Here is a 27,127-nt window from a genome sequence, read left to right as displayed (position 1 = left end):
GTTTTGTACAATGTAACAAGGACAAAGACAGGGCTGGATTCAACGTTTGACTGTGTGTGTGTGTCACAAAGGCCAATGTACGCAATCAAACTACCAGACTTTAACCTTGGAAAGGACAGAAGGACAGACTGCGTTTCTACTGAGATCTGAGCATCCATTTTCCCATTATGCTGCTGCTCTTATCTACAGAAACACTAAAATCCGGTTAAATTGAGCCATTTTCTCATTTGCCTTTAGAGGTCATTTTTCATGCTTGGAGAACTCCAGTCATTCAGACGGCACAAGGGGCTCCATTGTAATAATGGCTTGTTCCATGAGGGTCCAGAGTCTGCATAGCCTGGCATACGCTCATAGACCACAACTACAATTCAGTCCACACCATTCACCCAGCTGTGTAGCAATGACCCAACAGCAAAGACAACGAAGTGAAGTTTACTGTGTCATTGCGTGATCAGTAAAGGAAAGAATAAATCACCGGTGACCGATTTCAGCATTAGGTCACAATCTTTCGCCTGTAGGAAACATTGGACATTTTGCGGAGCCTACAAGACCAGCCAATACAGTATGAACCGCAATGTCCAGGGAACAGCGACTGGGTGTAGCACTTCTTATATCTGACAAGACGCTGCTCGAACTTGCTCCTGGGCTTTGTAAAAATGCATAGCAGATATGTTGCGTTGGCTAAGGGCCTCAGGAAGAGAAGCAAAGGCTGCAGCACTCCATGCAGATCTCCAGGCAGTCTGCAGACTCACAGCAGGCGTCAATGATCCCACAGTCCATATCACAGGGCAGGTCACAGTCGCCACATTCCTCGGTGATGCAGCAGCAGCAGAAACACGAGTCCTCTCCCACACAGGAGCCGCATGTGGCACAGTCCAGCATAATGTTGCACAGGGTTAGAAACTCACAAAAGAGACACGCCAAAATACAGTGAACACAGCAGTCTAGAGGGAAAGAGACACACAGAAAGAGTTTCGTCAGCTAAGCCAACTTCAAAAACCGAAGTGATGTGAGATAAACCTGGATCTTAATGGAGGACTGCCGATTGGGAGTTATTAGAGTGACAAGGTTAACAAATTCTGACATTTTCCAGCCTGAAGTTTGTTCTCCTTTCGATTTTGATTAATCCATTTTCAGCTGCCATATACAGCAGGTTAACATTTATACATGCAATTTACATTACAGATTATAATAGGTGAGAAGTACTGAACTCAATCAATTACCTTTTTTGATGACTTTTTTAGTTAAAATGTATTGCCACAGGGAAAATATGCTAGGGGAAAACACAAGTCTGCTCTTCTATTATGAACGGCCAATTGGGGGAAAAAACAAAGCAAAAGTGAACTTTGCTATCACTCCCTCCCTCTCCTCCTGCTCCAGTCTTTGTGTCAGCATCGGTATCTCACCGTCCTGTGCCTCTGTGGGAATCTGGGAGCTGTTGCTCTTGGAGCTGCTCTTGCTTCTCTTGCTGCTCTGTGAGTTGATGGAAGGGTTGGACCGCAATTTCTTGGTGTGTTTGGGTCCCGCTGAAGAAGATGAGGAGGTGGATGAGCCGCCTCTCGGTAGGGAGCCCAGCTTAGGATTCCTGACCCCGTTGGACTGGAGTACATGCGTGTGAGGTGTGTGCGTGTGATTCGGACAGTGCGTGTGAGGGGAGCGTGTGTGTGCGTGGTTCTTGGCTTCACTGCGTATCTGGCTGCTGGGCTGTGACCGACATGGCTGGGTGTGGTGGATGGGCGTGGATCTGGCTGCCGGTTGAGCTAGGGATTAACAAAAGTATATCCATTAACAGCAGGCTCACATAAACTTTATTTTAAATGAATATCATTTCAAATCAGTGCAGTTCAGTAAAGATCAGTGTTGCTGTACTTATGATTTTATGTGCTCAATCATTTGGCTGGACAAAGAAACATTGATCTTCATTTCATACTTCACCTAACAAGGATCAAATCTAAAAACTTCAGAAAAAAATCCATAAAATTTTACAGCATTTATACAAACGGGATGGAACTATTTATATTATCTGTTGGTTGTGAGGAGTCTTTTGTGTGTAATGAACCTGTTCTGTGTGAAGCTCTGAGACTTGTCTTAATGTCCGGGCAGATGCGGTGTCATCGAGAGGGAGGTTTCGGGAAATTGAGTCCAATTACAGAGTCCACCCTAAAGGAAACTGCTCATGGGAAGCACTATGTATTTACTGAGCTGAACCCTGAACTTACTTGTCTAGACTCTTTCACAACTAGAAAGAAAGAATGAAGAGTTTGACAGACAAAGAGAGGAGTTTGTCTCTAGGTAGAAACACCTCCATGTGATATTTTCTGCAAACATACTTTTGTTCCAAGATAAACCGTACCTAAAACGCTCAAGCATTATTCACAAGTGTTAAATTTTGCTCAGTAATTTGTATATTTTACCACCAAGTGTTATGGAGTATTAACAATTCAGCTAGAAAGTAGAGGGGCAGAAAAGCTCAGTTTCACTGCCAAAGCAAGCACACATACTCTGAAAATGAAATTATGGAAGCCTGTTTAAAAAAAGAATAAATCATGTTAGTATTTAATACGATTCTATAGATATAGCTCTACAGTTCTTCCTTACCTAAAACCATGTGCAGTGAAAAGGTGTGGTAAGAATGAATGTGGCGTAAAAGACCAAAGAAAAGTCTAACACACACACACACACACACACACACACACACACACACACACACACACACACACACACACACACACACACACACACACACACAGAGTGATCTGTAACTATGAGACATGTCTGGAACATGGAAACTGTGTGTTCGATAAGCACTCAGAGACAGATAACCCAACTAGGCATGTTATGATTGGCTGGTGGCTGTGGTCACAAAACCAATCTGTGTTATTAAAGATTCTGTCATTCAGCGTTTTTATAACTTTGCTCCAGATGTTTGGCAGACTGCAGGCCCAGAGTATGTGAATATGTACGTGCACAAGTCTGTTGACATGATCGCATGTGCAGGGCCAGTATGAGGAAGCCATACTTTCTTCTCTAAAGTATGTCAAAAGTCTTCCATGTTATTCTCTTTTTTTTCTTCTTTTCCCTTTTGTGTGAGAAATTCGTACTGCCCTCTGTGTTCACCCCTTCTCCCTTACACTCTCTGCGTATTGTCACTCACTTTTAGCCTTTTTGCACAATACTCTATTGTAACACTCTGACCCTAGCAGAATTTATGTTGGAAAGCGAAGAAGGGGGTTAGTCAAACTGTAGCGGTACTGTGCACAGTTTTTCACTTTCCTCTTTAGTTTCTGAGAAAATCATATGTCCTGTGAGTTTGTGGTGCGTGAGTGTGCCTGTGCGAACAAAGTACATAGGTGGATTTGGCAGAGAGAGGGACGTGGAGTGAGGACTGTCTCCAAACAGAGCTTGAGGTTAGGCTCATACACACATATATGCATACAAGAACACGTGTGAACACACACTCATGAACACACACAGAAAAAAAACAAGGTCTCTTTGTCTGTGATCAAGAAAGTTAGTTAGAAAGATGAAGTGAAAATAAAATAGGTCACTGCTTGTACATTTTTGGACCAGGAGGATGCATGGGTGTGACACATAAACACAATGATTCAGCTTTAGAGGGAGCTGGGAGCTGGTTAAAAATAACAGCAAATAAAGAGCCAAATGATTGCGGGATTAACATGATGAGACTGGGAAACCACAGTGTGTGCATGTATGGCACGTACACAGCTGCGTTGGCCACTGGGGGTCCTGCAACCTCTAGTATGAAATGTGCATGCGCAGGTCTATCGGTGCCGAGTATGAGTCACCCTCGGATGAATGCAGCAGCACGCTGCCATTTACACACCCTCCACCTCTTCCTCCTGTCCTGGCGGTTCTCAGCTACATAAACACAGCGACTGTGAATTCTGTCTGTCTCTGTTCTAGCTGCTCTGTCCCACTGTGTCCTGTAAAACTATAACATTTCTAATCAAACTAAATACTTAACCCGAATACAGCCTTAAGAGCACGTGAAGAAAAGATGCATGCAGGATGAGCCTCCTGACTCCTAAATCTATATGCAAGCTTTTGTGCACTATTAAGCCAACAAGCTTAGCAGAGTAATCTAGATGTCAGAGTATTTTCTGATAACTGTGAACGTTAAACTTTATATTCTAAATGAAAACAGTAAATTTGGATTGCTTCAGGTTTTTCCCCAGTAAACATCTATATGTATGCATTTAATTATGAAAATCCAGAATGATCTGTACTGCATAACATACATGGAAACAAATCAGTTTCTCATCATCTGTGTCTGTGCATTTGAAAACGAAGTGCATGTAATGTCCCCCAGCTCCCATATTCCCTCTGAGTTTTTTTTCCTTCATAGTTTGATTGTTTTTAAAAAGCTGGCCAATAAGTGCGAAGTACTAAAACTATGAGAATTGGAAAATGATAAGCGAGTGTTGTAAAGTGCTATTTAAAACAGTTTTCAATGAGACTTCCCCACATTTTTGGCTGCTATACAGAGCTGTAACCAGCATTACAGTGTTAATGAGGCTTGTTTAGTTGCACCCACTCACTATGGTGAAAAGTAATGTGAGAGCAGAGTTCAGTCAGAGGCACAAGACTGGTGACTCAACATGAGGTGTGTGCAGGATAAAAGTGTGACTCAGTTTTGGCCACAAGGTTCAAACTGCTGTCATTTTAAATAACAAAATATTTGTTCTTAAGAATCTTGAAACTTATCATTTTATCCTTGTATCCATGCAGTTTTAAAATATTGTCACTAAATTCACCCATAACTGGAATATACTGTACAAACCATTCTGAGGCGTTGTCGCTGTTACTATAAGTATGGTTGTTTAAATTACTGTGGATAAGCCTGAAAACTTTGATGGATTTCTTATAGTGTTGTTGCTACTATTCATAAAATTAGATTTGAACACAGCATCACAAAAACCAAATTTCTGCAAGAGACAGATTTAAAGATTTCTTGCAGTTATGTTAAAACCAGTGTTGAAAAAACAATTCTGAAAATATATTTTTGCAAGCAACCAATTACTTCTTACTGTAAGTGCTAGCTAAGCTATCAAATGGAGGAGTCTGGTTTGCTTAACTTAGCTTCTTACAAGCATTTGAAAAACAAAGCATTCTATGAAATCATGTAAAAAACTAAGTACACTCTTACTATTAGGAATATATGAAGAGATTAAGAGTGTAAGTAGCAACCGTGTGCTAAGTGATCATCTGCAAAAAGTGAGCGCCTCTCTGAAAGTTTTGGCAGCTGTTGAAGTCAGTGACAGTGCAATTAGAAGAAGACTGAACAAGTTTGGTTTGTATTAAAAGGTTGTCAGGGTAAAAGAAGATTCAAGGGCAGAGAAAAACCAAAGTGAAAATGTTTGGCCATAATGCACAGCACCACATTTGGTGAAAACCAAACACAGCATATCAGTGTAATCACCTCACATCACCCGTCAAGCACGGTGGTGGAGGGGTTATGATTTGGGCTGTTCTGCAGCCACAGGATCTGGACATTTTGACTCAATGAGTTGACCATAAAATCGTCTGTTTATCAAAATAATGTAGAGTCAAATGTGAGGTCAAATTTCAGAAAGCTAAAGCTTGGCTTAAATCGGGTCATGTAGCAGGACAATGATCCCAAGCACATCAACAAAACTACAGCAAAATGGCTGAAAAAGAAAAGAATCAAGGTGTTGCAATTGCCTAGTCAAAGTCCAGACTTAAACCCAAGAGAGCTGTGCATAAATGAATGCCCGGAAATCTCGTTGTAAAGAGTGTTTCAAAATTCCTCCACAACAATGTGAGACACTGGTAGTCACACAGAAAGTAATTACTTCAAGTTATTGTTGTTGGAGGTGGTTGTACAAGCTGCTGAATTATGGGGTGCAATTTTCACAAAACGCACACTGTGGCAACTAATTAAAACGCTCTACACCTCTAAGTATTTAGGAAAGCCAGCGCAAGATCAAAACAATCTCTCACAAAGCTAAATGATTACAAGTTGACTTTGTGTCTGCACATATTTGCAGAAGCTTTTCTATACTACAAAAAACAACAACAAAGTCTGACTTGCAACTTGCCAAGTACACTTCTATATTGCATTTTTGCACTGAAAGATGAAATATGACATTTGGAAACAAATGCAACATTTGCCTCATTTGTGTGTTTTTCAACAGACAACACAGTGTGCAAATCACAAATTCAAGAAGGAGGCTAGGTCTGAATTTGAAACCAAAGCCAGTCAACATGCAAGTATAATATAATACACAACAGCATTAATTACTTGACCTGAGTTACCAGCCAAACACTTTGTTGACACATGACCCCTGTGACATCTCATAACTGAATCGCCATCCTTCACCTTGTCACCATGCTATGTGCATATTTACAAATGACTAAAAAGAGATGGCAAAGAAAGGGTAAGGTGAAAGAGAATCTAGTCACGAACACAGAGAGGGAAAACAGTTTGAGCCCAGTGACTGGTCTTTAATTAAAAGCAACGTTAGATTTCCCGACAACAACACGTTGCACACTCCTCCCCTTTGATGACAAGATAATAACAAACAGCTCTGCTCTGGGTCGCCTTTTTTCTCATATACATTCATCTCATACAGTGAAGATGCTGCAAAATAATAAAGATAAGGAAATGGAAGTATGAGAAATATTTCTTCAGTTGTGTCGCTGATTAGGCTACGCGTTTTATTGTTTCCAGTACCAGTGAGTGTAAGCAGGAACAGCTGTGAACACGTGTGTCCTGCTGTGACCATGACGTCAAAGACAGTGGTGTTTCATGACATCAGTGACTGAAGTGTGTGTCTGAGGGAGCTTGGGAAGGTGTGTGTGTGTGTGTCTGTTCCACTTAAACCATAACACACTCAGATATGTCTGCAGATCTCTTGGCACTTTGTTCTCAGCCGGCTTGCCCAGGGCCAGACACATAATGAAACTGTGATGTCATCACCGGGAGACAGAACATACGAGCTGTGGATTTTTCTGTTTATGCTTCTGTTTCTTCACGCCGTCGCTCCCAAACACTCTGATGCACACGCAGACATATACGCAGATGTCACACAGCCATGATCTCACCACAGACCTGAGTCACAGCTACTTTATGAGGTCTACATGCTCATTATGAAGCCAGATACACAGATGATTGATTGACTGTTTGCAGACCATATTTAAACTGCATTCATACTGATAGAGGCCCTCAGACGTATAATTATGCAGACAAGCAGACATAAGCTGTCAGTATTCACCTGAGTGAGGGATAAAGTTTAGAAACTAGTATTGTTTCCTTTGTGGTCATTGTGTGATTGTGTAAGTTTTAAATGGAGAAAGCTATGGATGAAGGCAATGAGGACGAGTCCATGGAAGCAGATTTTGTTTAAGCCCACTATAGTTACATAACTCACTCTGTGCAGCAAATGGAGCTGGTGGGTTTCACGGTTTTTACTGGCAAATAAAGCAGAAGGAAAGAGACAGGGAAAGGCAGACAAACTTCTAGGGCTTCCAGTTCAGGTCTGAAAATAGACGCACACAGCAGACAGGACAGGTAGAGGCAAAAAATAGTCCAAGACAGCAGACATTCACACACCTACTCAGTTCAAAACAAACTCTGTTAACCTACTTATAGGTTTCCTGCCTGAAATCTGAAATACTCTTTATATAGTTAGAAAAGTAGGATGAGACAGCATTGTGTGTTCGTGTTTGTCACAGATATTGGCCCTGGATTCCAGGAAATGCGCTCAGAGTTTTCTGACTATGCTCAACCCCCACCTTCTCACCCCCGAATTCCTCCTTTCATTCATCACACTTTCACTCATCACCATTCTTTTCTTTAGACAAATTGAGACTCATGCTTTTTAGGTACATTTGGGAGTGTTTTTACTGTGAAATTTGACCTAATAACATATAACATATTAGAAATAGTTTAGAAGTTAAGCCGAGAATGTTGTAATTTCAAAACAGAGTAAAGGCAATAAAAATAAATGCCATTTGGTAATGACAGCAAAATTGTGCAATCTTTGGCTTTGACACAGAGAGTTTGAGCTACTGCACAGCATGGAAAGTAAAAGCAGCTCCTTTGTGCAGACAGAAAATCACTAGACTAGTAATAGGAGGGAGGAAAATGGGTTTTGGTGCTAACTGTGTGACTTTGTATAGAGAATTGTTAGGTGTTGTGCTACTAGTCACCAGCAAATGAGCAAATTGATACTGAGGGCTGTGCATACACCCAGTGTAGAATGTGATGACTGGACAGCTGGAGAGGTTAGGAAGTAGTTTAGACTTGAAGGGCGTAAATAAAGCAAACACAATAACCTCTCCTCTTGCAATTTTCTTTCTTCAGTGCTATTGCCAAATAGGTATTTTATTTTACAGCAGTGAAAAATGTTACTGGCATCAGTAGACCTGTTTCACGGGTCGAATTAAACAGCACCAACAAAGACATTAAAACTGAAATCTGGATTTGCATTGCAGCAATAATAAAACAGACAAATAAATCACACTGACTTTTTTTTAAAACGATTCAAATCTACCATAATCCCAAACAGTATGTTGTGTTGTTAAATCTATTTTCCTGGATGAGAACTGATATAGGAATATGAGAATATTTATTTTGTTTATTTTTAAATTTTATGTACCCTCCAACTTAAATCTTGTCCCACAAGCCTAAACTAAAGATGATGAGGATGACAGCTCGAGCAAGCAAATGGATAAATGGTGGAAGAATGCCATATGTGAATTTGTCTCTAATTGCCACATTTCATTAACTTTGCATGCAGTTGCACCTACTCTTAAATGTGTTTTTGTTGACCAAGTTATAAATCCAAAGAAGCCGAAACACTGGCTTCTTTTAATCTCATCCAAGTACGCTTAACTCAGACAGGCTCAGGTGACTCATTTCAAAACTTAAGTGTGATTCATGAAGATATGCGACCTGTAGCACAGTGAGACTGGTTATGTTTCCTCAAAATACAACAAAAGAGATGAGTCATTGCAGGATCGTTTTGATGGCTTGGGCGAGATCAGGATAGTTGTTAAAGAAGAGTCTTTGCATGCCATGTTGCATTTGTTGTCTCTCTCAAACCAGCATAGCAAGTAGCATGACATTATCTGATCATTCCCTATCATTGTGTGTATCATGCACACACACCACAACAATCATTGCAAGCAATTTTAAGCTATTAGTGCAGACTATTGCGACAAGACAAATAAAAAAATAAAGAAAAAGAAATTTAAATCAATCCACCAGCTTAGAATGTAAGTGAAAAGTGAAGAGGTGCATTAAGTTGGGGGAAAAAAAAGAAATTTGTATGACACTGAGGTGGTAACAAAGCATACTCCGTCGCATTACCTTTTAATTTTGTGTATATATATTTAGCTTGTTGTGTACTATAGTAATATATGTGCTTTTACAATGTATTTGAATTGCTGCTAGAACAGTGTAATTTCCAATATCCACCTTCACTATATAATGATCTCTATGCCATGGGCCTGCTCTGTGCATCATGGATGAGTTTAGTGGGGAGAGGCAATAAATAAGCTGTCCCTATAGAGGGAATATGAAAGATTAAGTCAGCTTCTGCTACCAAAAACTTGGGCTAATGCAGATGTACTTGCCCTCTTTCTAATGGCCAGTAGCGGGAGTCTCTTCTGTTTGGAAGAAGAAGTCTCACTGCATAGATGTCTTTGAGAAAATTAGTTTGCTGCTAACTTGATTTATGACCTCTGTAAACACTTTCTTGAAACGTTTATTGTGTTTAACATCATCTGTAAAAAACATGATTTTCATTTTGTTTATTATAATCCCCATTTGAGCAAACCAGATGCAGGGCTTGTTCGTAATGCAGTGTAGCTACATTACGATTCACAAGATGCTACTAAACATGTGGATTTGACCATGTGTATCAGTCAAATTCCCTCCTTGCTTTTTAGGCCTTTAAAAAAAAACCCAAAGATGGTGACAGCTGGGGCTACAGAGCAGGTGATTACAGAATTACATGAAATCTATGTGATTTGACTCCTCTTGTTTTGACTAACTCAAAGTTGAATATTAATAATAATAAAAACCTAAAAAAAGAAGAAGAAGAAAAACTAACTTAAGAAAAGTTGCTGTCATGCGACTATTTTTATTACGGTGATATTCTAACAAACCTGGGGAAGGATTAAAATGTAGGAAAGTGAAAGAAAAGAGTAAAAGGTGTTTCATTTTGAGTGTTCAGACTTGGGTGCACTCTTGGTTGTATTGGGAAAAAAAATCAGAAAGCTAACCTACTTAGCTGACAGATGTGGATGTAGATATTTCTGTCTGCGTGTATGATTACCTGACCTATTTCTTGAGGGTGTGCAAATGTGTTTGTTAAAGGTCAGGACAATGTGACTCATCAAACCAGTGATCAGTAATGGAAAAAAAGTCTCACTGGTCTCTCAAGTGTGCGAGTGTGTCCCGATGTGTGAATGTGTATGCATGTGTGTTTGTGAGGGTGCTTTACTCACATGTGATACTCTTGTAAGGTGCTGTAAGCGCCAAATCTGGATGGCTGGTGCCGGAGCTGCAGTTGTCGCCATCATCGCCTTGCAACCGTTCCGGGGTGCCATTTAACCTCAATATGAGGGGCTCAGTGTAGGTGTGGGCCACATCTGCAAAACACACAGGTACACAGACACACACACGAACAAGTTAAAGAAAACGTCTAAAAACAGATCTCAGTGTTTTAGATTTACTGTATGTTATGTGCTGAGTAGCTGGGTGGACTTTTATGAATGTATTAATGTTTATGCTTGAACAGATTCCCAGTTTTGTTTCCTATTATCAAAAATAACCAGCAAGCTGTTTCCCCACTTGTGGTAAACTTGCCTACTCTGTTGTCATTTCCCATCCACCAGCACCTAATTAATTTTAACAGAGTAGCTCTGCTGACTTCAACAAAGCAAAAGATTTTGTCTATGTGTTGGTGTGTGCTCTCTCTGTCCTAAACTTGCATCTGGAAGTAGTTAAATCCAAACCCTTGTGACTGTTTAGGGGTCCATGTGTATGCTTGTGAAACCTGAAATCTTTGTGGGTCTATATGTGTGTGCATGTCTCTTTTTGCAAGCCAGTGTCTGTTGAACACATAAGAGTGCATGCACACAATATATATGCAGTAAATACATGTCTGGGTGTTTTATATGTTCAAAGGTACCATGCAGTCCTCTAATGAAGCTGTTATTATACAAACACACACATGCACTCATATGCACACCATACACACACAAAACACAGAGGCCTTCAAAGTGAGGCAGGCCTCTGAGAGGTGAAGACTCATTCCTGGGCAAATGGGAGCCAGCTGGGCTTGATAAACACACACATACACGTACACACATACAAACCAAACCACGTCCTGTGCATGGACTCAACACTTCCCGGCTCTGTTTATTTACTCTATCCACTCTCCCTCACTCCTCTATCTGTTCTCTCTTTCCTGTCCCCAGCTTCTCGGGTTCACATTCCCTTTTGACGCAGATACATTCCTGTGCATTTCTGGCATAATTCTATGGATCCATTCTCATTTTTATGGCTGAACTTTTATACAGTCTGTCCAGTAAAGACCGTATAAATGTAATATTCAAATAAATAAGCAAGCCACAGGCTTTAAGCAAACTGAGTAATTATACAAAACAAGAAAGACAACCCAAACAAACAAAAAATAATTTTTTGCAAGAGCTGTGTAATTTTTTAGAGTATACATAGATGGTCGTGAGATAGGTTTTTCCAATATATGCTGCAATTTACTGATAGCTGTGCAGTAGGACGAGAAGGAGAAAAGATATAGTTATCAAGGTGAAGTCATAAACAGCAGCAAGCAAATCATTGGGTGATTTAGCTAAATGAAAAAAAATCAAAATACAAATCAATGCACATGACAGTAAATGTAATTACTAAACTGAGAAGCAATGACATTTGCATTTCTTAAGATGTCATTTCTAGTAACATGCATGATTAAAATTAGGTCTAGGCTACGATACTGTTAGCTGTTCCACCTAAACATATGAAAACAACATGATGGGATTTCACAACTTGAATAAATATGTTTATTCATTTGAAAAAATGTTGTAGAGTTGCGCAATAATTGCATTTTAATGCCAATCTTAAGGTCAATTGTCTTTTGGTTTTCACACACACTAATTTGTCTTTTGTCCTATTATTTATTACTGTTAACACAGTTTTTGGGGTTCTGCATTGTCGGTCAGATAAAATATCAGACTGTTATTTTTCTTAAATAGGTTTTAAAAATTTTATAGAAAAGAAAATCTTTCTGCAATAATCATTCTAATTCCACGTTTAAAGCTACTAAACTTTGAAATATATAAATTGTAATATTAACTACAGACATCTATATAGCTTGATCACTATGAGCACTGCTATGTCTGTCACATCTGACAAAAATAAAACTAAGTCCATATAATATACACGACGAAAAAGAGGCCGTCAAAAGTATTATGATTTATTTTATGTTAGAATTTATTTATTTATTTATTTTTTACATTGATCTGTTGGTGATTAGTCTTTTGGAAATGTTGCAATGACAAACCTATTGATCAGCCACAACTTTAAAACCATGAAATGTCCTGTGGTGTCTGGCACTTTCAGGACATTGGCAGCAGATCCTTTGGGTCCTGTGGGTTGTGGCCTCAGCGGCCTGTTCTGCAACCCGTGGATGTTGATGGGTCTGGGGAACGTCAGTATTTGGGCTCTTTGTTGTGTTCCTCGCGCCATTCCTATGTAGTTTTTAGACGCTTTGCCCTGAGGCCATTGGGCTCTTTAGCATGGAGCATGAAAATATGTTACTTGAGCTAACCTTGATGAAAAGGCCTAGTGTTTTAAGCCTTGCGTGATTTTCTTGCAAAGGTTTGCGTGTGTTTGTATACCTGTGCATATGTATATATCTGTGTCTCTCAAGGGCGTTTTGTATGTGTGGGTATTTTTGTGTGGGAGACCATGTGAACAGGAGCTGAGGAGACGGGAAATACTTCCTGCTTTTCTCTTCTATTTGATAGCGGTACACAAAACTCACACCCATACAAACACACTTAAAACACTTACCGTACACTCCAATAATACCTTCCTGCATCTCACACTCACTCTCATCACACATACTTTTATCTCTGCCATGTGGAAGCGATTTTTCCAAGACCCATATTTTGTCCATTAGACTCAATCAGTCTGCTCAGATATGAAAACCACTAGTTAGAACAGCTGTCCTGACACCAAATGTCTGATTTAGAGGTAACTGTGTGTTGTAGTCGACATGTATCACTGGCAAGCAGTACATGTCTATGTACTATGCATGCAATAACCCACCTTTATATATTTATCAAATTCCTTAAATAACACTCAGTGCTGAAACTCAGTAAATAGTAAATTAGAAGCAAATAAAAAAAAAACAGTATGTGTAACTTCAGGAGGCTAATCATAAAGTCATTGAACATTGTGTTTCATATTCCTATAATCAATGATAACGCTATCACTCAAAATTGCAAGTAACATATAATCATCTATTGTTCTACACAACTGGTATCAATTTGATAAAATGTTTGAGAATGGATTGTAAAAAAATAATAAGACACCATATGCTGGTAGGCAACAACTGAGTCTGATAACTTTAGACAGCTGGCAAGTTTTTAAAAATATTGAGATCAGTATTATAGTTTATTTTTTAAAAAGGGCATTTATCAGTTCAAGTCATTGTGTTTCTCGTTTTTCCTCATTCTTTGGAAACTGCTTTTGGGGCCAATTACCACAGTCACACAAAGCACAGAAAAAAACCCTTCTGAAAACTAAAAGTCAGTCTTATTTGAGTCCCCAGTAAGAATCCAATTGAAATACAGAATTTGCTAAAACTAAAACAACTTTGCAGCAGAAGTCTACAGAATACCGCAGACACTGTTGGAAAAACCCCATGATGGCTTAAAAACAAAAACAAAAAAAACAATAAAAGTGGGATAGGCTCCATTCGTGAGTTGCAGATGGGACACATACAAACAGTGTGAATATGAAACTATGGTTAATAAATATAATTTTTTGAAAAATAAATAAAGAGTTTGCTGATGCTATCGTTCAAACTTTTATCAAAAGAAATTCCAATTGTTATTGTTAATGATCGACTTTAAAACAATATCGGGTTTGAACTCTGAAGCAGGGCACGTCAGAAAAAGGGAGCACCCCAAGCCGTTTGATCATATGATCTTATGTACTCTTGAATCCTTCACTACAGTTTGTCTTTGTTTTTTGACTGTGGGGTAGCAAGGGTTAAAAGTGTATGGGACTTTTGACTTAGCTAGTCAAAGCGTTCCCTTTGTAGATGTTCGAACCCACGATTGTTGGATCGAAACACATTCCCACAAACCCTCAGTGCCATCCAAGCAGGCCATCAACCAATTTTGCGTTGGCATAAGGATCAAAACACATAACCGCTCGACCTCAGAGCCAGTTCTGAGGACCATGAAAGATGAGCCTCTAATTAAAATCAGACCAGACCAATCAAGAGCCGGTGAGGAGATACGACTATGTGTTTACACTTGTGGGTATTTGTTTGTGAAAGCTTGACTATATACCTGTGTATATTTCTGTATTTGCAAGTTCATGTGGGTTTGTAGTTTGGTATATGTACACGTGTCGGTGGCCCTGAAGGGGCGATTCAGAGCAATTTTAGTCTCCTTGTAAACAAACAGTTAACCATTAAACCAAAAACATATGGATCCCATAGGGTAATGATTAGCATAAACACAACACACACAGACACTATTTACATGAACGTGAAAATGATGTGACATATCCTGAATTACCTGAAGGGAAGCATTTCCTGCTGTTCCTCCTGGGGATGGAGTGTGTTGGTTTATAGAGAACAGAGGGCTGAGCTGAGTTTACCTGCTTCCTTTCAAACTATCTCTACACTGTTTCTACAGCTCCACTATGACATCTTTAAAAACGCAAATGTCTAATGTGTATGCAAAAGGAGGTCTCTTAGGCCCTGTGGCAAAGACAGTGTGCCTGGAATGTTTTCAGACACTTTCAAGGTTTCCATGTTATGCTATATTCCAGACGCCTTTTTAAAATGGATTACATTCATTTATTCATCCATGTAAACCCACAAAGACAAAACAAGAACAAATTTGAAATGTTTTGTTAATTCATTTTCAGCAAAAGACCAAAATCGTTGATAAACACCTGGTGTATCCTACCATAATCAATTGTCTTTGAGATGCTTCTACAACTTGACTTGAATCCAGTGCTTAATTAAAATAATCTACACACACACACAGCTATGGGTATTAGGGCTCACTGTTGATGGTGTGTCAGAGTGAAAACCAAGCCATGAGGTTAAAAAATGAGAACCACCAACAGGATGAGTTTAACAGTCTTCTATAATCTGGCCAAAGTGAGTTACTGGGGATGGGCAGCCTTGGTCAGGCAGGCTCAAACAAACACTGTGGTCTTTTTCTGGAGTTGGCAGAACCTTAGAGAAGAACACGGCGCAGTACTCCAACAGCAAAGGCCTGACAGAAGCGGTTACTCACTAGCAGGCACATGACAGCATGCTGGGAGTTTGACATTTTAACCACATTTAGACCAAGAACTCTGGTCTGATGAGACATAAATTAAACCATGCCACAAAACAGATACTTGGCATCACTTCATTAATACCATCTGCACAGTAAAATGTGGTGATTGCAGTATCAGGAACTGGGAGGTTAATATAGATAGAGAAAAAATCCTGAGTTGAAAACCTTTTCGAGTGTGGTCATGACTCCAGGATTGGAGCTATTTCTCTAGCAGCTCCATTCCCACAGGGGCAGATACAGGAAATCTTTCATACCTTATGTAACAACTCTCTACAATGCAATGAAGGTTATCTTATTTTGTATCAGACTGAGGCAAAAGCTACTTTTCAACAAGACAAAGACCTGAGGCATGCTACTACAAAACATATGAGTGATTCTGCAAAAGGCCTAGAGTGTCCTAACCTGGCCACAGTGGAGTATCTAAGAAGAGACCTAAAAAAGGGTGTGGGCAAGCTTTCCCTATCTAAACATTAAGGAGCCTTGAAAAGAAAGAAGTAGCAGCAAGCTTAAAGGATAATGCCAAAGAAGACTCAAGGCTGTAATAGTTACCAAAGGTGCAATAAGTATAGGTCAAGGGTCTTAAAATTGTGTGAATGGTATAAGTTAGTCTCTTAGTTTTAGTACATGAATTAAATATTCAAAATGTTTTGTCATAGTAAAGTACTGTGAGTGCAACTCAGAAAATAAATAAAAAGAGTCAAGTTTAGGATGAGTGTGCAGCATGAAATATTGAAGTGTTAAATAGATGCAAAAACTTTCTGTGAAAGCTTTATTTAAACTTTTGTACATTTACTGACAGAACGAAAGAAACAAACGTGTGCTGAAATAAAGCAAAACCTTCACTGTGTGATGACAGCTAAAACTCTAAAAACTAAAGCTGTTTAATAAAGTCAAAATATCCCCACCATGTGACTTTTTTCACTATTTTTTGCACAAATTTTCCTTCTTTTATAGAAATATTATTTGGATGTTTTGAAATATTTGAATTTGTGTTCATAAAACAAAAAAATACATTTGTAAACGACTTCCTTCTTAATATTTTGTGACAATATTGACACAAATAAATGTTGCAGTTGTGTTCCTGTGTTCATACAGCATTTTAAAACACTTCATTCAGGCCCACTAGCAGAGAAACTAGCATAGAAGAAGACATGCCGAAGAGCAGCCGAGCAGTTATCTGAGCAGCAGTAATGATTCGAACTGATTGAAAACACACACACTATCAGTGGGGTGCTGACCAAGATGGAGTGAAATATAAAGACAAGAACACAGATCTACAGTATAGGTGAATTGTTGTAGTCTTAATCACTCTCCCTCAGTAAATGCACACGTACACACACACACACACACACACACACACACACACACACACACACACACACACACGCACACACACACACACACACACACACACACACACACACACACAAATTAAAAGGGAAGAAGAAGCAATGTTTAAACTGCAATTCTAGCCAATTGGAAAATCCCACACCAAGAAACTGACACTGACATAAGCATACACTCACAGAATAAGTCGAAAATCAGAGATTATGCTTGCTGTGAGAGAATGGAGCAGTGTAAGCTCATTAAAGACAAAAAATGTCTGCTGCTGAACAGGCTTAAGGAGAATTTAATTGTGCCACTCTGTCTGTGGGATTCTTCTGGTTCGTGGGAAAATACTGGCTCTTTGCTAACAGATGCTACACGGCTGTGTCTGTTAGCAAAGCAGCTAACAGAACTCTATTTGTATTAGAATGTAAACACACCTGATGTAAAACAAGGACACTGTGCTTCAGTCTTAGTATCATGAACAGAGTAATGTATCCAAAATTCACTAAGATTTGACATTAGAAAAACATTGTTTAAAACGGTTTTTATTTAGATTTTTTTTTAGTTTTTAGGTCTTTATAATAGTGTACAGTAACACTTTCCTCTTATTGCTTTCATGTATTTACTGTAACTGTATTTATTACAGAGGTACTGATTGATCAGCCAGATATCGAAACTGGACGATTTTGAGCGTTATGAGCCTTGAATGGTGACCACCCTGTCAGCTTCACGTCAGATTATGAGTAGGTTACCGGTCAAGTCAGATGCGGCAGCATGAGCCAACAGTCGCACAGACACTCACAGGCATACGCTAACATGTTGTTAGCGTGGAAACTCTTTGCTGTAAGTGAAGACAAAAATGTTGGGGACTGTTGGGGGACCATCGTGGAAATGTTTGAAACAAAAATCTTAATCAGACATTGACCAAACTTATGAACACACTGGAAAATGATGGGAGTAACTGAGATTTGTTTTGTTAAATAAATCAGGTAAAGATTGGTGTACAGCAGCTAATTTTCAGTTAATTATTTCTACTTCAGCAGTTCCAAGTGAGACTTACTGCAGCTGTAACTTACCACAATTTGGGGAAAATTGCAAACTTTGATCATTTCTTTTTTTATTATGAAAAAAATATTTTGCATTGACGAAAATTCTATTTTTGTTTGTATGTGTTGACATGTAAAAGTTCGTAGGAAAAAATTTGAATTGGCAAAAATTTGTATCATCTTAGTAGAGATCCAAGTGGAAGGGGAGGGGGAGAAACACGAGGAGAGGGGAGTTGAGACAACAGGCATTTTATAAAATCCAACAAAATCCCTGCTTTGGAGCTGTCATTTCAAAGTGATGTCATTAAATATGACGTCTGGCACAGCTGCATTAGAAATTGCTTTGTTACAGCCCAACTACTTCGACATTTTATGATCCCAGATGCCATATAAGCATAACAGTCTTCATGAGAACTTTTAAAATTCAAGCCTACTTTTAGTTCACACCACTGTGCAATGTGACAGCTTACTACAATACGATTTGATTTTTTTTTTTTAAACTAACACACAAACAAACAGAGAAAGTAAGAAAGTTACAAAGCCAATTGCCTTAAATAAAGATAGAAAGAACATTTCTGTAGATCTTTTTTTTGTCACATGTAAGCAGTAGGGGTGCAACGATATTCGTATCGATATTGAACCGTTCGATACAGTGCTTTCGGTTCGGTACGCATATGTATCGAACAATACAAATTTTGTAATTTATTTTATCAACTTTCCTTCTGACGATGCTGTCTGTGTTGAGCGCTCAGTGAATCTGCGTTCGACTACTCCGCCTAGGGTCGACAGTGCAGCCTAGGCGGAGTAGTCGAACGCAGATTCACTGAGCGCTCAACACAGACAGCATCGTCAGAAGGAAGAGCGCAGGGCAAGCTAGTGAGACAGAAGTTAAGCTCTCCTTACAACATGGACCTCCCCCACCCTCATTCAGATCTGGCGTTTGGAATTATTTTGGTTTTCATGTGACGTATGACCCTGAAGGTAAGCGAGTCATGCACTAAAGTAAAACAGTATGTTGGATGTGCCATGCAATGCTCAATTACATGGGTGGGAACTAGTGTGTTAGCGCAGTTAGCTCGTTAACGTGTTGGCCGTCTAGCCCCATGCACGGGCGATCGGCGGTAGCTCGTTAACGGAGATTTGCCGTGTAGTGGCGTTAAGGTCATTTCAACGAGATTAACCTGAAAGCACTAGTGGGAACACAACGAATATGACTGCACATTTACGCTGACATCATCCTAGTGCAAAGACAAGTGGAAGCAGAAAAAAAACAAGCAAGCATGCTACTAACTTTAGCCGAGTCATTTAGACAGCTGTTAGCACATGATTCTCCTTATATGTTTAATATGCTGCTGAGAATATAGCCCAGAAGAAGCGGATAGTATAGCTTTTATTTTGGAAAGAGACATTTCTCTGTAATAAACTCTCTTTTCCAAAGATGAGTGATTCCTCAATCAGATACAGGGCTCGCAATATCGCTAGCCCGACGTCCCGGGGCTAGCAATTTTTTCAGTCGGGCTACCAAAATCTATCTCTGCCCTGCCCATCGGGCTATTGTAGGAAAAATATATGTCAATGCTTTTGCATTCTTTCGGAAATGTAGCTGGGTAATTATGTCATTGGCATCGGTGAGCCACTGTCAATATGTGACATATTGAAATCGCGTTTGAATTTGCTCTTGTTTTTTTGCTTTCACTTTGCAATCGCGCAAACTGTGTATAGAGAGCGACAGCACTGATCTGTGAGTGATGATAATTTGTGCACCAATTCCTCTGACATCGTCTTATTAATTGTTAGCTTACTATGCAAACATGACAAGTGAAATCTCCCGCAGCTTAAACATGTGAGAGGTTGATCGCGCAGAGAATCGCTGAGCTTATGTGAGTGAGTGTGTAAAAGCAGCAGGATTTATATTTGACTACGATGACCTGGATGACTGAGAACCTTCACAGACAGATATATATTTTAGTTCTGCTGAGCCAAATAAGAGAGGTCAGGGTGAAGAAGTGACAGCCAAAGAAAAGCTTACCACAAAACGGAGAAGTTATGACAAATCAGACTATAAGGCAAAAAGAAAGTGCAGCTTTATGTTTTCATGGACAAAAGAATTTCTGTGGCTGCGATATGATGAGCTAAATAACCAGGGCTGCACATAAGTGGTCCGCAGGTGCGCATTCGCTGTCAAAATAAAAAACACGCACAAGGGTTAGGGTTAAATTTAAAAACTGTACTTTTGAGTTAAAATATATATTTATAATTTTAATAAATGACAAATTAAAAAGGCATGAACATTTTTTTTGTATTGAAAAAATATTGAACCGTGACACCAAAGTATCGAACCGAACCGTGAATTTTGTGTATCGTTGCACCCCTAGTAAGCAGGGGTCATGTGTTTTTACCCATGACTGTTTCTTGGAAAATGGGTAATAACGCACAAAGAATATACCTGTGTTCCCTTGATTATCAGTCGTCTGACAACTCATCTCTCCTCCAGATGCATTTTAACAAGTGAGTCGTCCTTCAGCACAGAGTTCATGATGGAGGCAAATAGAGAAATGTGAAAAAACCTGAGAGAGGAATAATGATAACTGAGGACACTGTATGCTCATTGTGTGGTAGTGACCTGACTTCAAGCATAAACTGCTTTAATATCTATTTAACTATAAATAATACCATTACTTACAAAACAAGCATCATAACACACACACACACACACACACACACACACACACACACACACACACACACACACATATATATATATATATATATATATATATATATATATATATATATATATATATATATATATATATATGGATGATCTGATATCGTCGTGTTGTTGGTGTTGTTCCCACATCATCATGAAAATGTTGTTCCAGGTTCAACATTGCAACTGACCAATCACATTCTTGTGACATTATTCTTTTGCACGCCAAGCCATTCGTGCATTTATGAAATTCCAATGTTGCAAGGACAATATCAATTCTGCTTACCATTTATTAAAGGGTTAGGGTCAGGGTCCGTTGATCGGCGGACAGAGGCGGTTTCTCGCAGCTTAAGTACAGTTTTTTGTTTTACGGCGGTTTTTCCCGAAGTCGCAAAAGTATGACGTCACAACATTCTGATTGGTCACTTGCAATGTTGCTCCTGGAACAACATTTAGTATGATGATCTGGGAACAACACCAACACGACAATATCAGATCGTGCTACATACATACATACATATATACATACATATACATATATATATACACATACACATACACAATAAAAAGCCCCTTGTTCAAATTTGTAATTTGTGATCTCATACCACGATGACATTATCTGTACAACAGGATTGATTACGATTTAAAGAAAGTGCTATAGTAAATCATTAGTGTGAGAAACAGAAAGAGCGCAGGCCACCAGAGCAGCAGCAATGAGCCATTCTCAAATGTTTGTGAGGTAGTAAAGTAAAATAAAGCACGCTCATTTTCGTTGGTCAAAAACGCCATAAAAATGCCTCAAACTGCTCTGAGTTTATTTCAATCTCTGTGAGAAACCAAATTAGACACAAGCCTCAACAAACCTCAAGGACTAAAAAAGGACAAGCAGGAAAATAGCATCTACACACGCGGGCAAAGAGAATGAGTTAGTGTATGAGACAGAGAGATGAAATAATAGGTAGAAACAGGTTAGACTGTGACACAGAAGGTGCATTTTACAGAAGAGAGCACCAGGCTGATCACATAGGCTGAAGAGGCATAGGATGAAGAAGGTGGACACTTGCTTGCTTTCATCAAGCTTTTTTGATGTGCAGATGTTGACAAAAATTGTATCTGCAAGCACCCCACCCCCCAAGAAATAAATTAATAAATGAAGCAGTTGCTTGTTATTACGTGTAGCAACAGTCAACAACAGGCACGATTTAATACTTCAGTCTTCAGTTCATTTGCAAATTGCTGGGACTGCACGTTTGTCATGTCTGGACAGAGTCAGGCAAGCTGTTACACTCTTGTTCCTATCTTTATGCAAAGGTAGCCACTTGCTGGATGTTGATCCATAGTAAACATTCAGTTAAATTAGAATTTTATCAATCATGTTAACTAAAAAAATAAAATACAGAAAAAGAAAGAGTAAATCATTTTAGTAAAAATCTAATCTGTTTGCGGTAATATAGCCTCACGTGGCTTTTTTAAAGGTATTCAAATTTATTGTTGCATTGGACTAAGCACTGTAGTTCTATACCCAGATGATGACAGCAAACTCTATGACAACTCACAGGCTGACACAAGAAGTACCTCACACTTTGAAAGCCTGAAGGTCATAATGCAAAGCAACTGCCAGAGTAGAATAAGGTTAGAACTATGATATTCTGCTGTTTATATGCGAATGACACAATAACACTGGTGTTTTCTTATTTTGCTTTTCAACATAAAAAAAACCACACAAGTTGTTTTTCTCTTATACCCATTCACCAATCTTGAGTGAGCTTAAACTCTGTCCCACAGAGATCAATGCAGCCAAATAAATGCCAAGATTTTCATTTTGCTTGGTCATAACGTCAAACATTAACTAACTACAGCTAATTGAAATTGCTTTCCATTGTTTCCATCAATCCTGGAAAAACAATGGAAGTCATCTTAAACTGTAAATTCCAGCATCTTAAGACGCTGATAGCTATTTGAAATCTCAAATAACATTTGTTAAAATTGTAGTTTCACTATAAAAAAGGCTGCAGTTCATCCTTCATGCAGGCAGGGAACAAAGAGAAAGAACCAAGAAAACAATGGCAGAGAATCGGGTAAAGATTACAGAAGAAAGGAAGAAAAAATAGAGTGCAAGAACTCCTAGTGGTTAGAAAGCCTCAGATGTGGTAAGAAAAGGCTCCTTCACTGCATCTTCATGCCTGAGAGAGAGCCTTACTCACAACAACAAGAAGAACATGTATTTTAACACGCACATAACGCAAGTTTATGGACAAGTGATGACTGAGAGAGCTTCATTCACCTTCAGATAATCAGACTGTTTTAATATTGGAAGACAGGAGTGCTAAATATTGTGGCAAAGCATCAATTGTTCTCAATTTAATTATTGCTTTTTTTTAACTGTGAAGGGTCTTATCTGCATAACTTGGTAAAAGTGTTCAGAAATGAATGCAGCGCAGCACCTTTGAATCAATGCTAATCGGTGCTCAGAAGACAACAATGAGAATGGGGATGCCATCTCTCAAAGCTAGCTTCCTACCTAGCTAAAGCAGCAAAAAACACATCTGATACTGACGCATCTGTGAAAAATATGCAAAGCAGTCAATTCAATACAATTTTTAGGCTAGTAAGGAGCAGGTAAAGAGACAAAGATACCATTGGGTATCTTTGTTGGCCTTCAGACAACAATTCTGACGCTAAAGAACCAAACGGGACAGGCAAAAAAAAAAGAAAAAAGGTAAAGAGACTAAAACTCACATCATCAGTTATGCTGGTTAAGTACCTCTCACAGGAACAGAGGATGCCATCCTAGAAGCTGTTACCCCCATTCTAATTATGGACCAGTGGTCAAATCTTTCTTTGAAGCCTAAATTAAAAATATACATGGCTGATTTTGCACACGATCTCTGGAAAACTGACTACTCCTGCATGTAACATACAATAGAAGATTGACTGCATGAGACAGTCTTACTTCTGGAAATTCTCTGTTTTGTTTAGTCAAGGGAGCTTTCTTAAAAGAGCATCCAGCGGACAGGTCACAGGACATCTACTCGCTCACTGTAAATTCCCACGGTCTTTGAAATGGAATGCTGGAAGGTTAAAAACGGTTTGATGTCCAATCATCCGCTTCAGACATTTACTTTCTCGCATGCAACTCTGTTGAGTAATGTCTAGAAAGGCTCAAGGATACAGCGCATGTGTGCAACCGCCCCATGTTTCTGTTGTGGTGTTGCAAAGCACCCCACTCTTGATGCAAAGGGTAAAGGTCCAACAGAGCTAAAAGGATGACCTTGTTGCTCTCAGCAGTAGCCTGAACCTATATAACTTAAACCTGCTCAAACACACAGACCAGACGGCCAAAAGAAGCTTATCTTTAGCAGAAGAAGGATCATTTACACTTTGTGCTGGCTTCCTGATGAGCAAACAGAGGTAAAGTCAGCACAGCCGGGAGAACATGTTTGGGCACAAACCTTCAATTTAATAACTCTCAAACTCTCCAAGAGTTATCATTAAAAATGATGCTGTACTTATAGTCATGGTTAACCACAATGTAGCATTGAACGGAGATGTGTGTGTTGATGTTAAACACAGTAATGATAAGAGTTGTGTCTGGACTTGAATTTCAAAAAATAGACAGAAAAAATAAAAGGAAATAAAAAATTTTCATCAACTATTAAGCATTTTTGTGGCTGGTTCCCATGGCCACAAGGCACTTAAATCTCTGCACACTACCCTAACTGTTAACCACACCTACCCTAATTACCCCATAGAACCTGCGCTCTGATCTACGTACACTCAGTGCTGTTGTTTTCCCATTGAAGCTTGAGGAGACTGAAGTAATTTTGGCTCATTCTGCATGAGTCATTCACATGAAAACAGCCCGAAGCTGAGTCCACATCTTCCTCTCCCCGCCTCTGTGTCAGTTACCTCTGAGCATGACCGATCTCTCAAAGCCAAAGGGTCACAGGTTCATTCCCAAATTCCCAGGAGCCTAATTGTGCCATTTAAGTGTTCCATAGCGCTGAATCAGTCCTGACCACTCAGATCACCCAAGAGCACGGCCCCTCCTCGGACCAGTCTCAGCAATTACCTGACTACACAACAGTTGTGTCATTAAGAAGGCTTTTGACCTTATAAATCTCAGTAACATCCAGCAAAAACACACAGTGGTTTTCCCAGGATAAAGTGTGAGTTCCTACAGTGTAGCCCCCTCCTGAGTCTACCATTAGAGATTATTAATTACTCAGTCTCAAACTTTTAAACACCACAGTGACTCAAGACTTTTCCACTTTAGAGAACTCACATCAACCTATATTACACTTTCGCTGGGGTGAATAAATCCATTCCAATGTTGTTTTCAGAAAACTGTATTACAATAGTTCTACTGTACAGTCAAACACACTCTGGATGACCTACTAACATAACAAGCTTCACATGCATGAAAGTAAATGGTGAAGCTTCACTCTCAAATAATCGTGCTCCATTGTTTTCATACCAAATGGCTAATCTCTTTAATAACTAACTCACTTTTTCACTACTTTCAAACACCGCCTCCACAAAGATGACAACATTGGTTATTGTAAACACTGGGCCTTCGTGGCACGCATGGAGTATGTTTATGTTTCTTTTTTTCTCTTTTGTTTTTTCCCCCAACAACCTCTTTCTTACCATCACCAGGGCAGGGCTGTGGGCTCGGACAGCTGTTTTCTCTCTCTGCGTTTGAGCTTGTTTGCAAACTTGGTTGTGGAGCTGGCAAACCGGGGTCTCCATCGTTAGGTGGCTCTCGCGAAATGGCAGCGGCACTCCTCTCCTCATCCATGGGCGTAGGCCTGGCTCTTTAGGGAGGAGGTGACTGAGCCTGAAGCAGGGAGACGAGATAGCCCAAAAAAAGAATTTCATAGAGATGAGTCATGTGGAAGATTTCTCGTTTTCTTTTTGATATGAGCAAGAAGCTAACAGACTACAGGTACTGCTGAACCACCATCAGCGCCTTTTGGCAGGATCCTCACCACAGGAAGCAGTGCGTGTTTACAAAGGAAACGTCTAATAACAGCCTGCTTTAAATAACGTCTTCAAAGTATGCTTTGACAGTAACAAGTATTTATTTATATATAACACTGTAAGCCACTTCAACACTGCAACGTGAGGTAGAGAGACAGGAATAGGTCAAGAACAAAAAAAGTCGTATAAGTCAAATAACTTATTCATGAAAACAGACATAATTTCTATTTTACAAATACAAATTATCATACTACATGTATACAAATCTCGGAAACCAATAACACCGCACTTACTGCTTACACTTGCTCCTTGTTTAAAGTAAAAGACGCGTTTTTGAGAGCCCTCGACCATCGGAGCAAGTTTTGTAAATCATTATCGGGAAGTTCAGCGTATACCTCACGTGCCAGTTTGGGCACGCGCTTTTCCTGCCAAAGTAACTCAGCTGGGCAGCTGTTTGCGCGCTCCCGTAGCTCGCTCGCTCCGCACTCGCTGCCTCCCAAAAAGTTTTGACCACCTTTGCCAAGTTTTAGAGCGAAAAAAAAAGTTCGAAGAAGCAGAGTTTGGTAAGCTTCACCATCAACCACCCACCCCCACGGGTGAGTTTCTCAGTGTTTTAAACGGCATGGCCACAAAGTTTGAAGAAGTTTCGGGAAAAGAGAAAAGTCACTGCAGCGCACGCTCACCAAGAGCTAGCTGAAACATGTATACTTGTAGCGAGCTTTTTATAACAATAATAAAGTGTCATTTTCCATAATAAATTCAGACTGAAATATTGAACATGAACGCAAATATGAGTGATAGCTAATGACGGACGTGCTCTGGTTATCTTCACTGCATATCTGCCCTGCGCTTTCTCGACACGAGTCTCTGCATGCTCAGACCAAGCTCCGCTCCAGCGTGAGGATAATTTCTCTGCCTGAGTTAGTGCGGCTGAAAAATCTAAATGCAACTTACTTTGACAACAATAACACCGCAGGAAAAAACTTCTTACCTTCTTTCTGGCTGGAACTCTTTGCAACTGGGCCTTTGAACTAATTCATTTTCTGGTCGCTCCAGGTGGACTTCAAGCCCTCTTCCAATCCAATCTCCCCCCCCAAACTCTTGTCACTTCACACGAACACCAAGTCTGTCTATGGCTCATGCAGGTAAACTAAACTCCAAATTCAGAGCATTTTCGCCAGCGGAGATAATTCTCTCTCCGCCTCTAAACTTTCTCACTCCTGCTCGCCCCGTCCTCCAAACCAGATGTTGGGAGGTTTAACGCTGCAAGGCTGAAATCTCTTTGTCTGCGCTGCAGGTTTCCTCGCTTTCTACTGCGTTTCTGCACCACCTTACCAAACTTATTTACAATCTTAAATTGAGTACCCGCTTCGTGCAACCCGTTTCGCCTCCTGACTCCTTCTATATCCTACTTGACTCAGACTTCTGCTCCTGCTGTTGGACAGGAAACTACAGT

The 27,127-nt window shown here is 39.6% G+C and overlaps 1 protein-coding gene across 2 annotated transcripts; it reads right to left on the bottom strand.

Annotated features, from left to right (window-relative positions):
• Positions 1 to 243: 243 nt before the first annotated feature.
• On the bottom strand, positions 244 to 27,127 carry mdfi (MyoD family inhibitor). Of its 2 annotated transcripts, none has more exons than XM_026168321.2 (5): positions 26,663 to 27,127; positions 25,339 to 25,528; positions 10,498 to 10,641; positions 1,407 to 1,760; positions 244 to 944 (listed from the first exon to the last, which is right to left on the bottom strand). In XM_026168321.2, exons 2-5 carry the CDS (start codon positions 25,487 to 25,489, stop codon positions 691 to 693), a joined length of 903 nt encoding a protein of 300 aa, XP_026024106.1. In that variant the 5' UTR covers positions 25,490 to 25,528; positions 26,663 to 27,127; the 3' UTR covers positions 244 to 690. The 2 variants fall into 2 exon arrangements, with proteins under 2 accessions (XP_026024106.1, XP_080158042.1); XM_080301916.1 differs by lacking the exon at positions 26,663 to 27,127 and adding an exon at positions 25,965 to 26,100.

Source organism: Astatotilapia calliptera, chromosome 5 (genome assembly GCF_964374335.1).
Source record: "Astatotilapia calliptera chromosome 5, fAstCal68.1, whole genome shotgun sequence".
Lineage (NCBI taxonomy): Eukaryota > Metazoa > Chordata > Actinopteri > Cichliformes > Cichlidae > Astatotilapia > Astatotilapia calliptera.
The sequence above is the reverse complement of the archived record's forward strand: the minus strand, read 5'-3'. Positions and strand labels throughout refer to the sequence as shown.

Coding starts and splice junctions, on each gene's coding strand:
- mdfi (XM_026168321.2), bottom strand. CDS start 25,489: ATGGATGAGGAGAGGAGTGCCGCTGCCATTTCGCGAGAGCCACCTAAC. Junction 1,761..10,497: donor ACCTTACAAGAGTATCACAT/GTGAGTAAAGCA, acceptor GTTAATCCCTAG/CTCAACCGGCAGCCAGATCC. Junction 945..1,406: donor TCCCACAGAGGCACAGGACG/GTGAGATACCGA, acceptor CTTTCCCTCTAG/ACTGCTGTGTTCACTGTATT.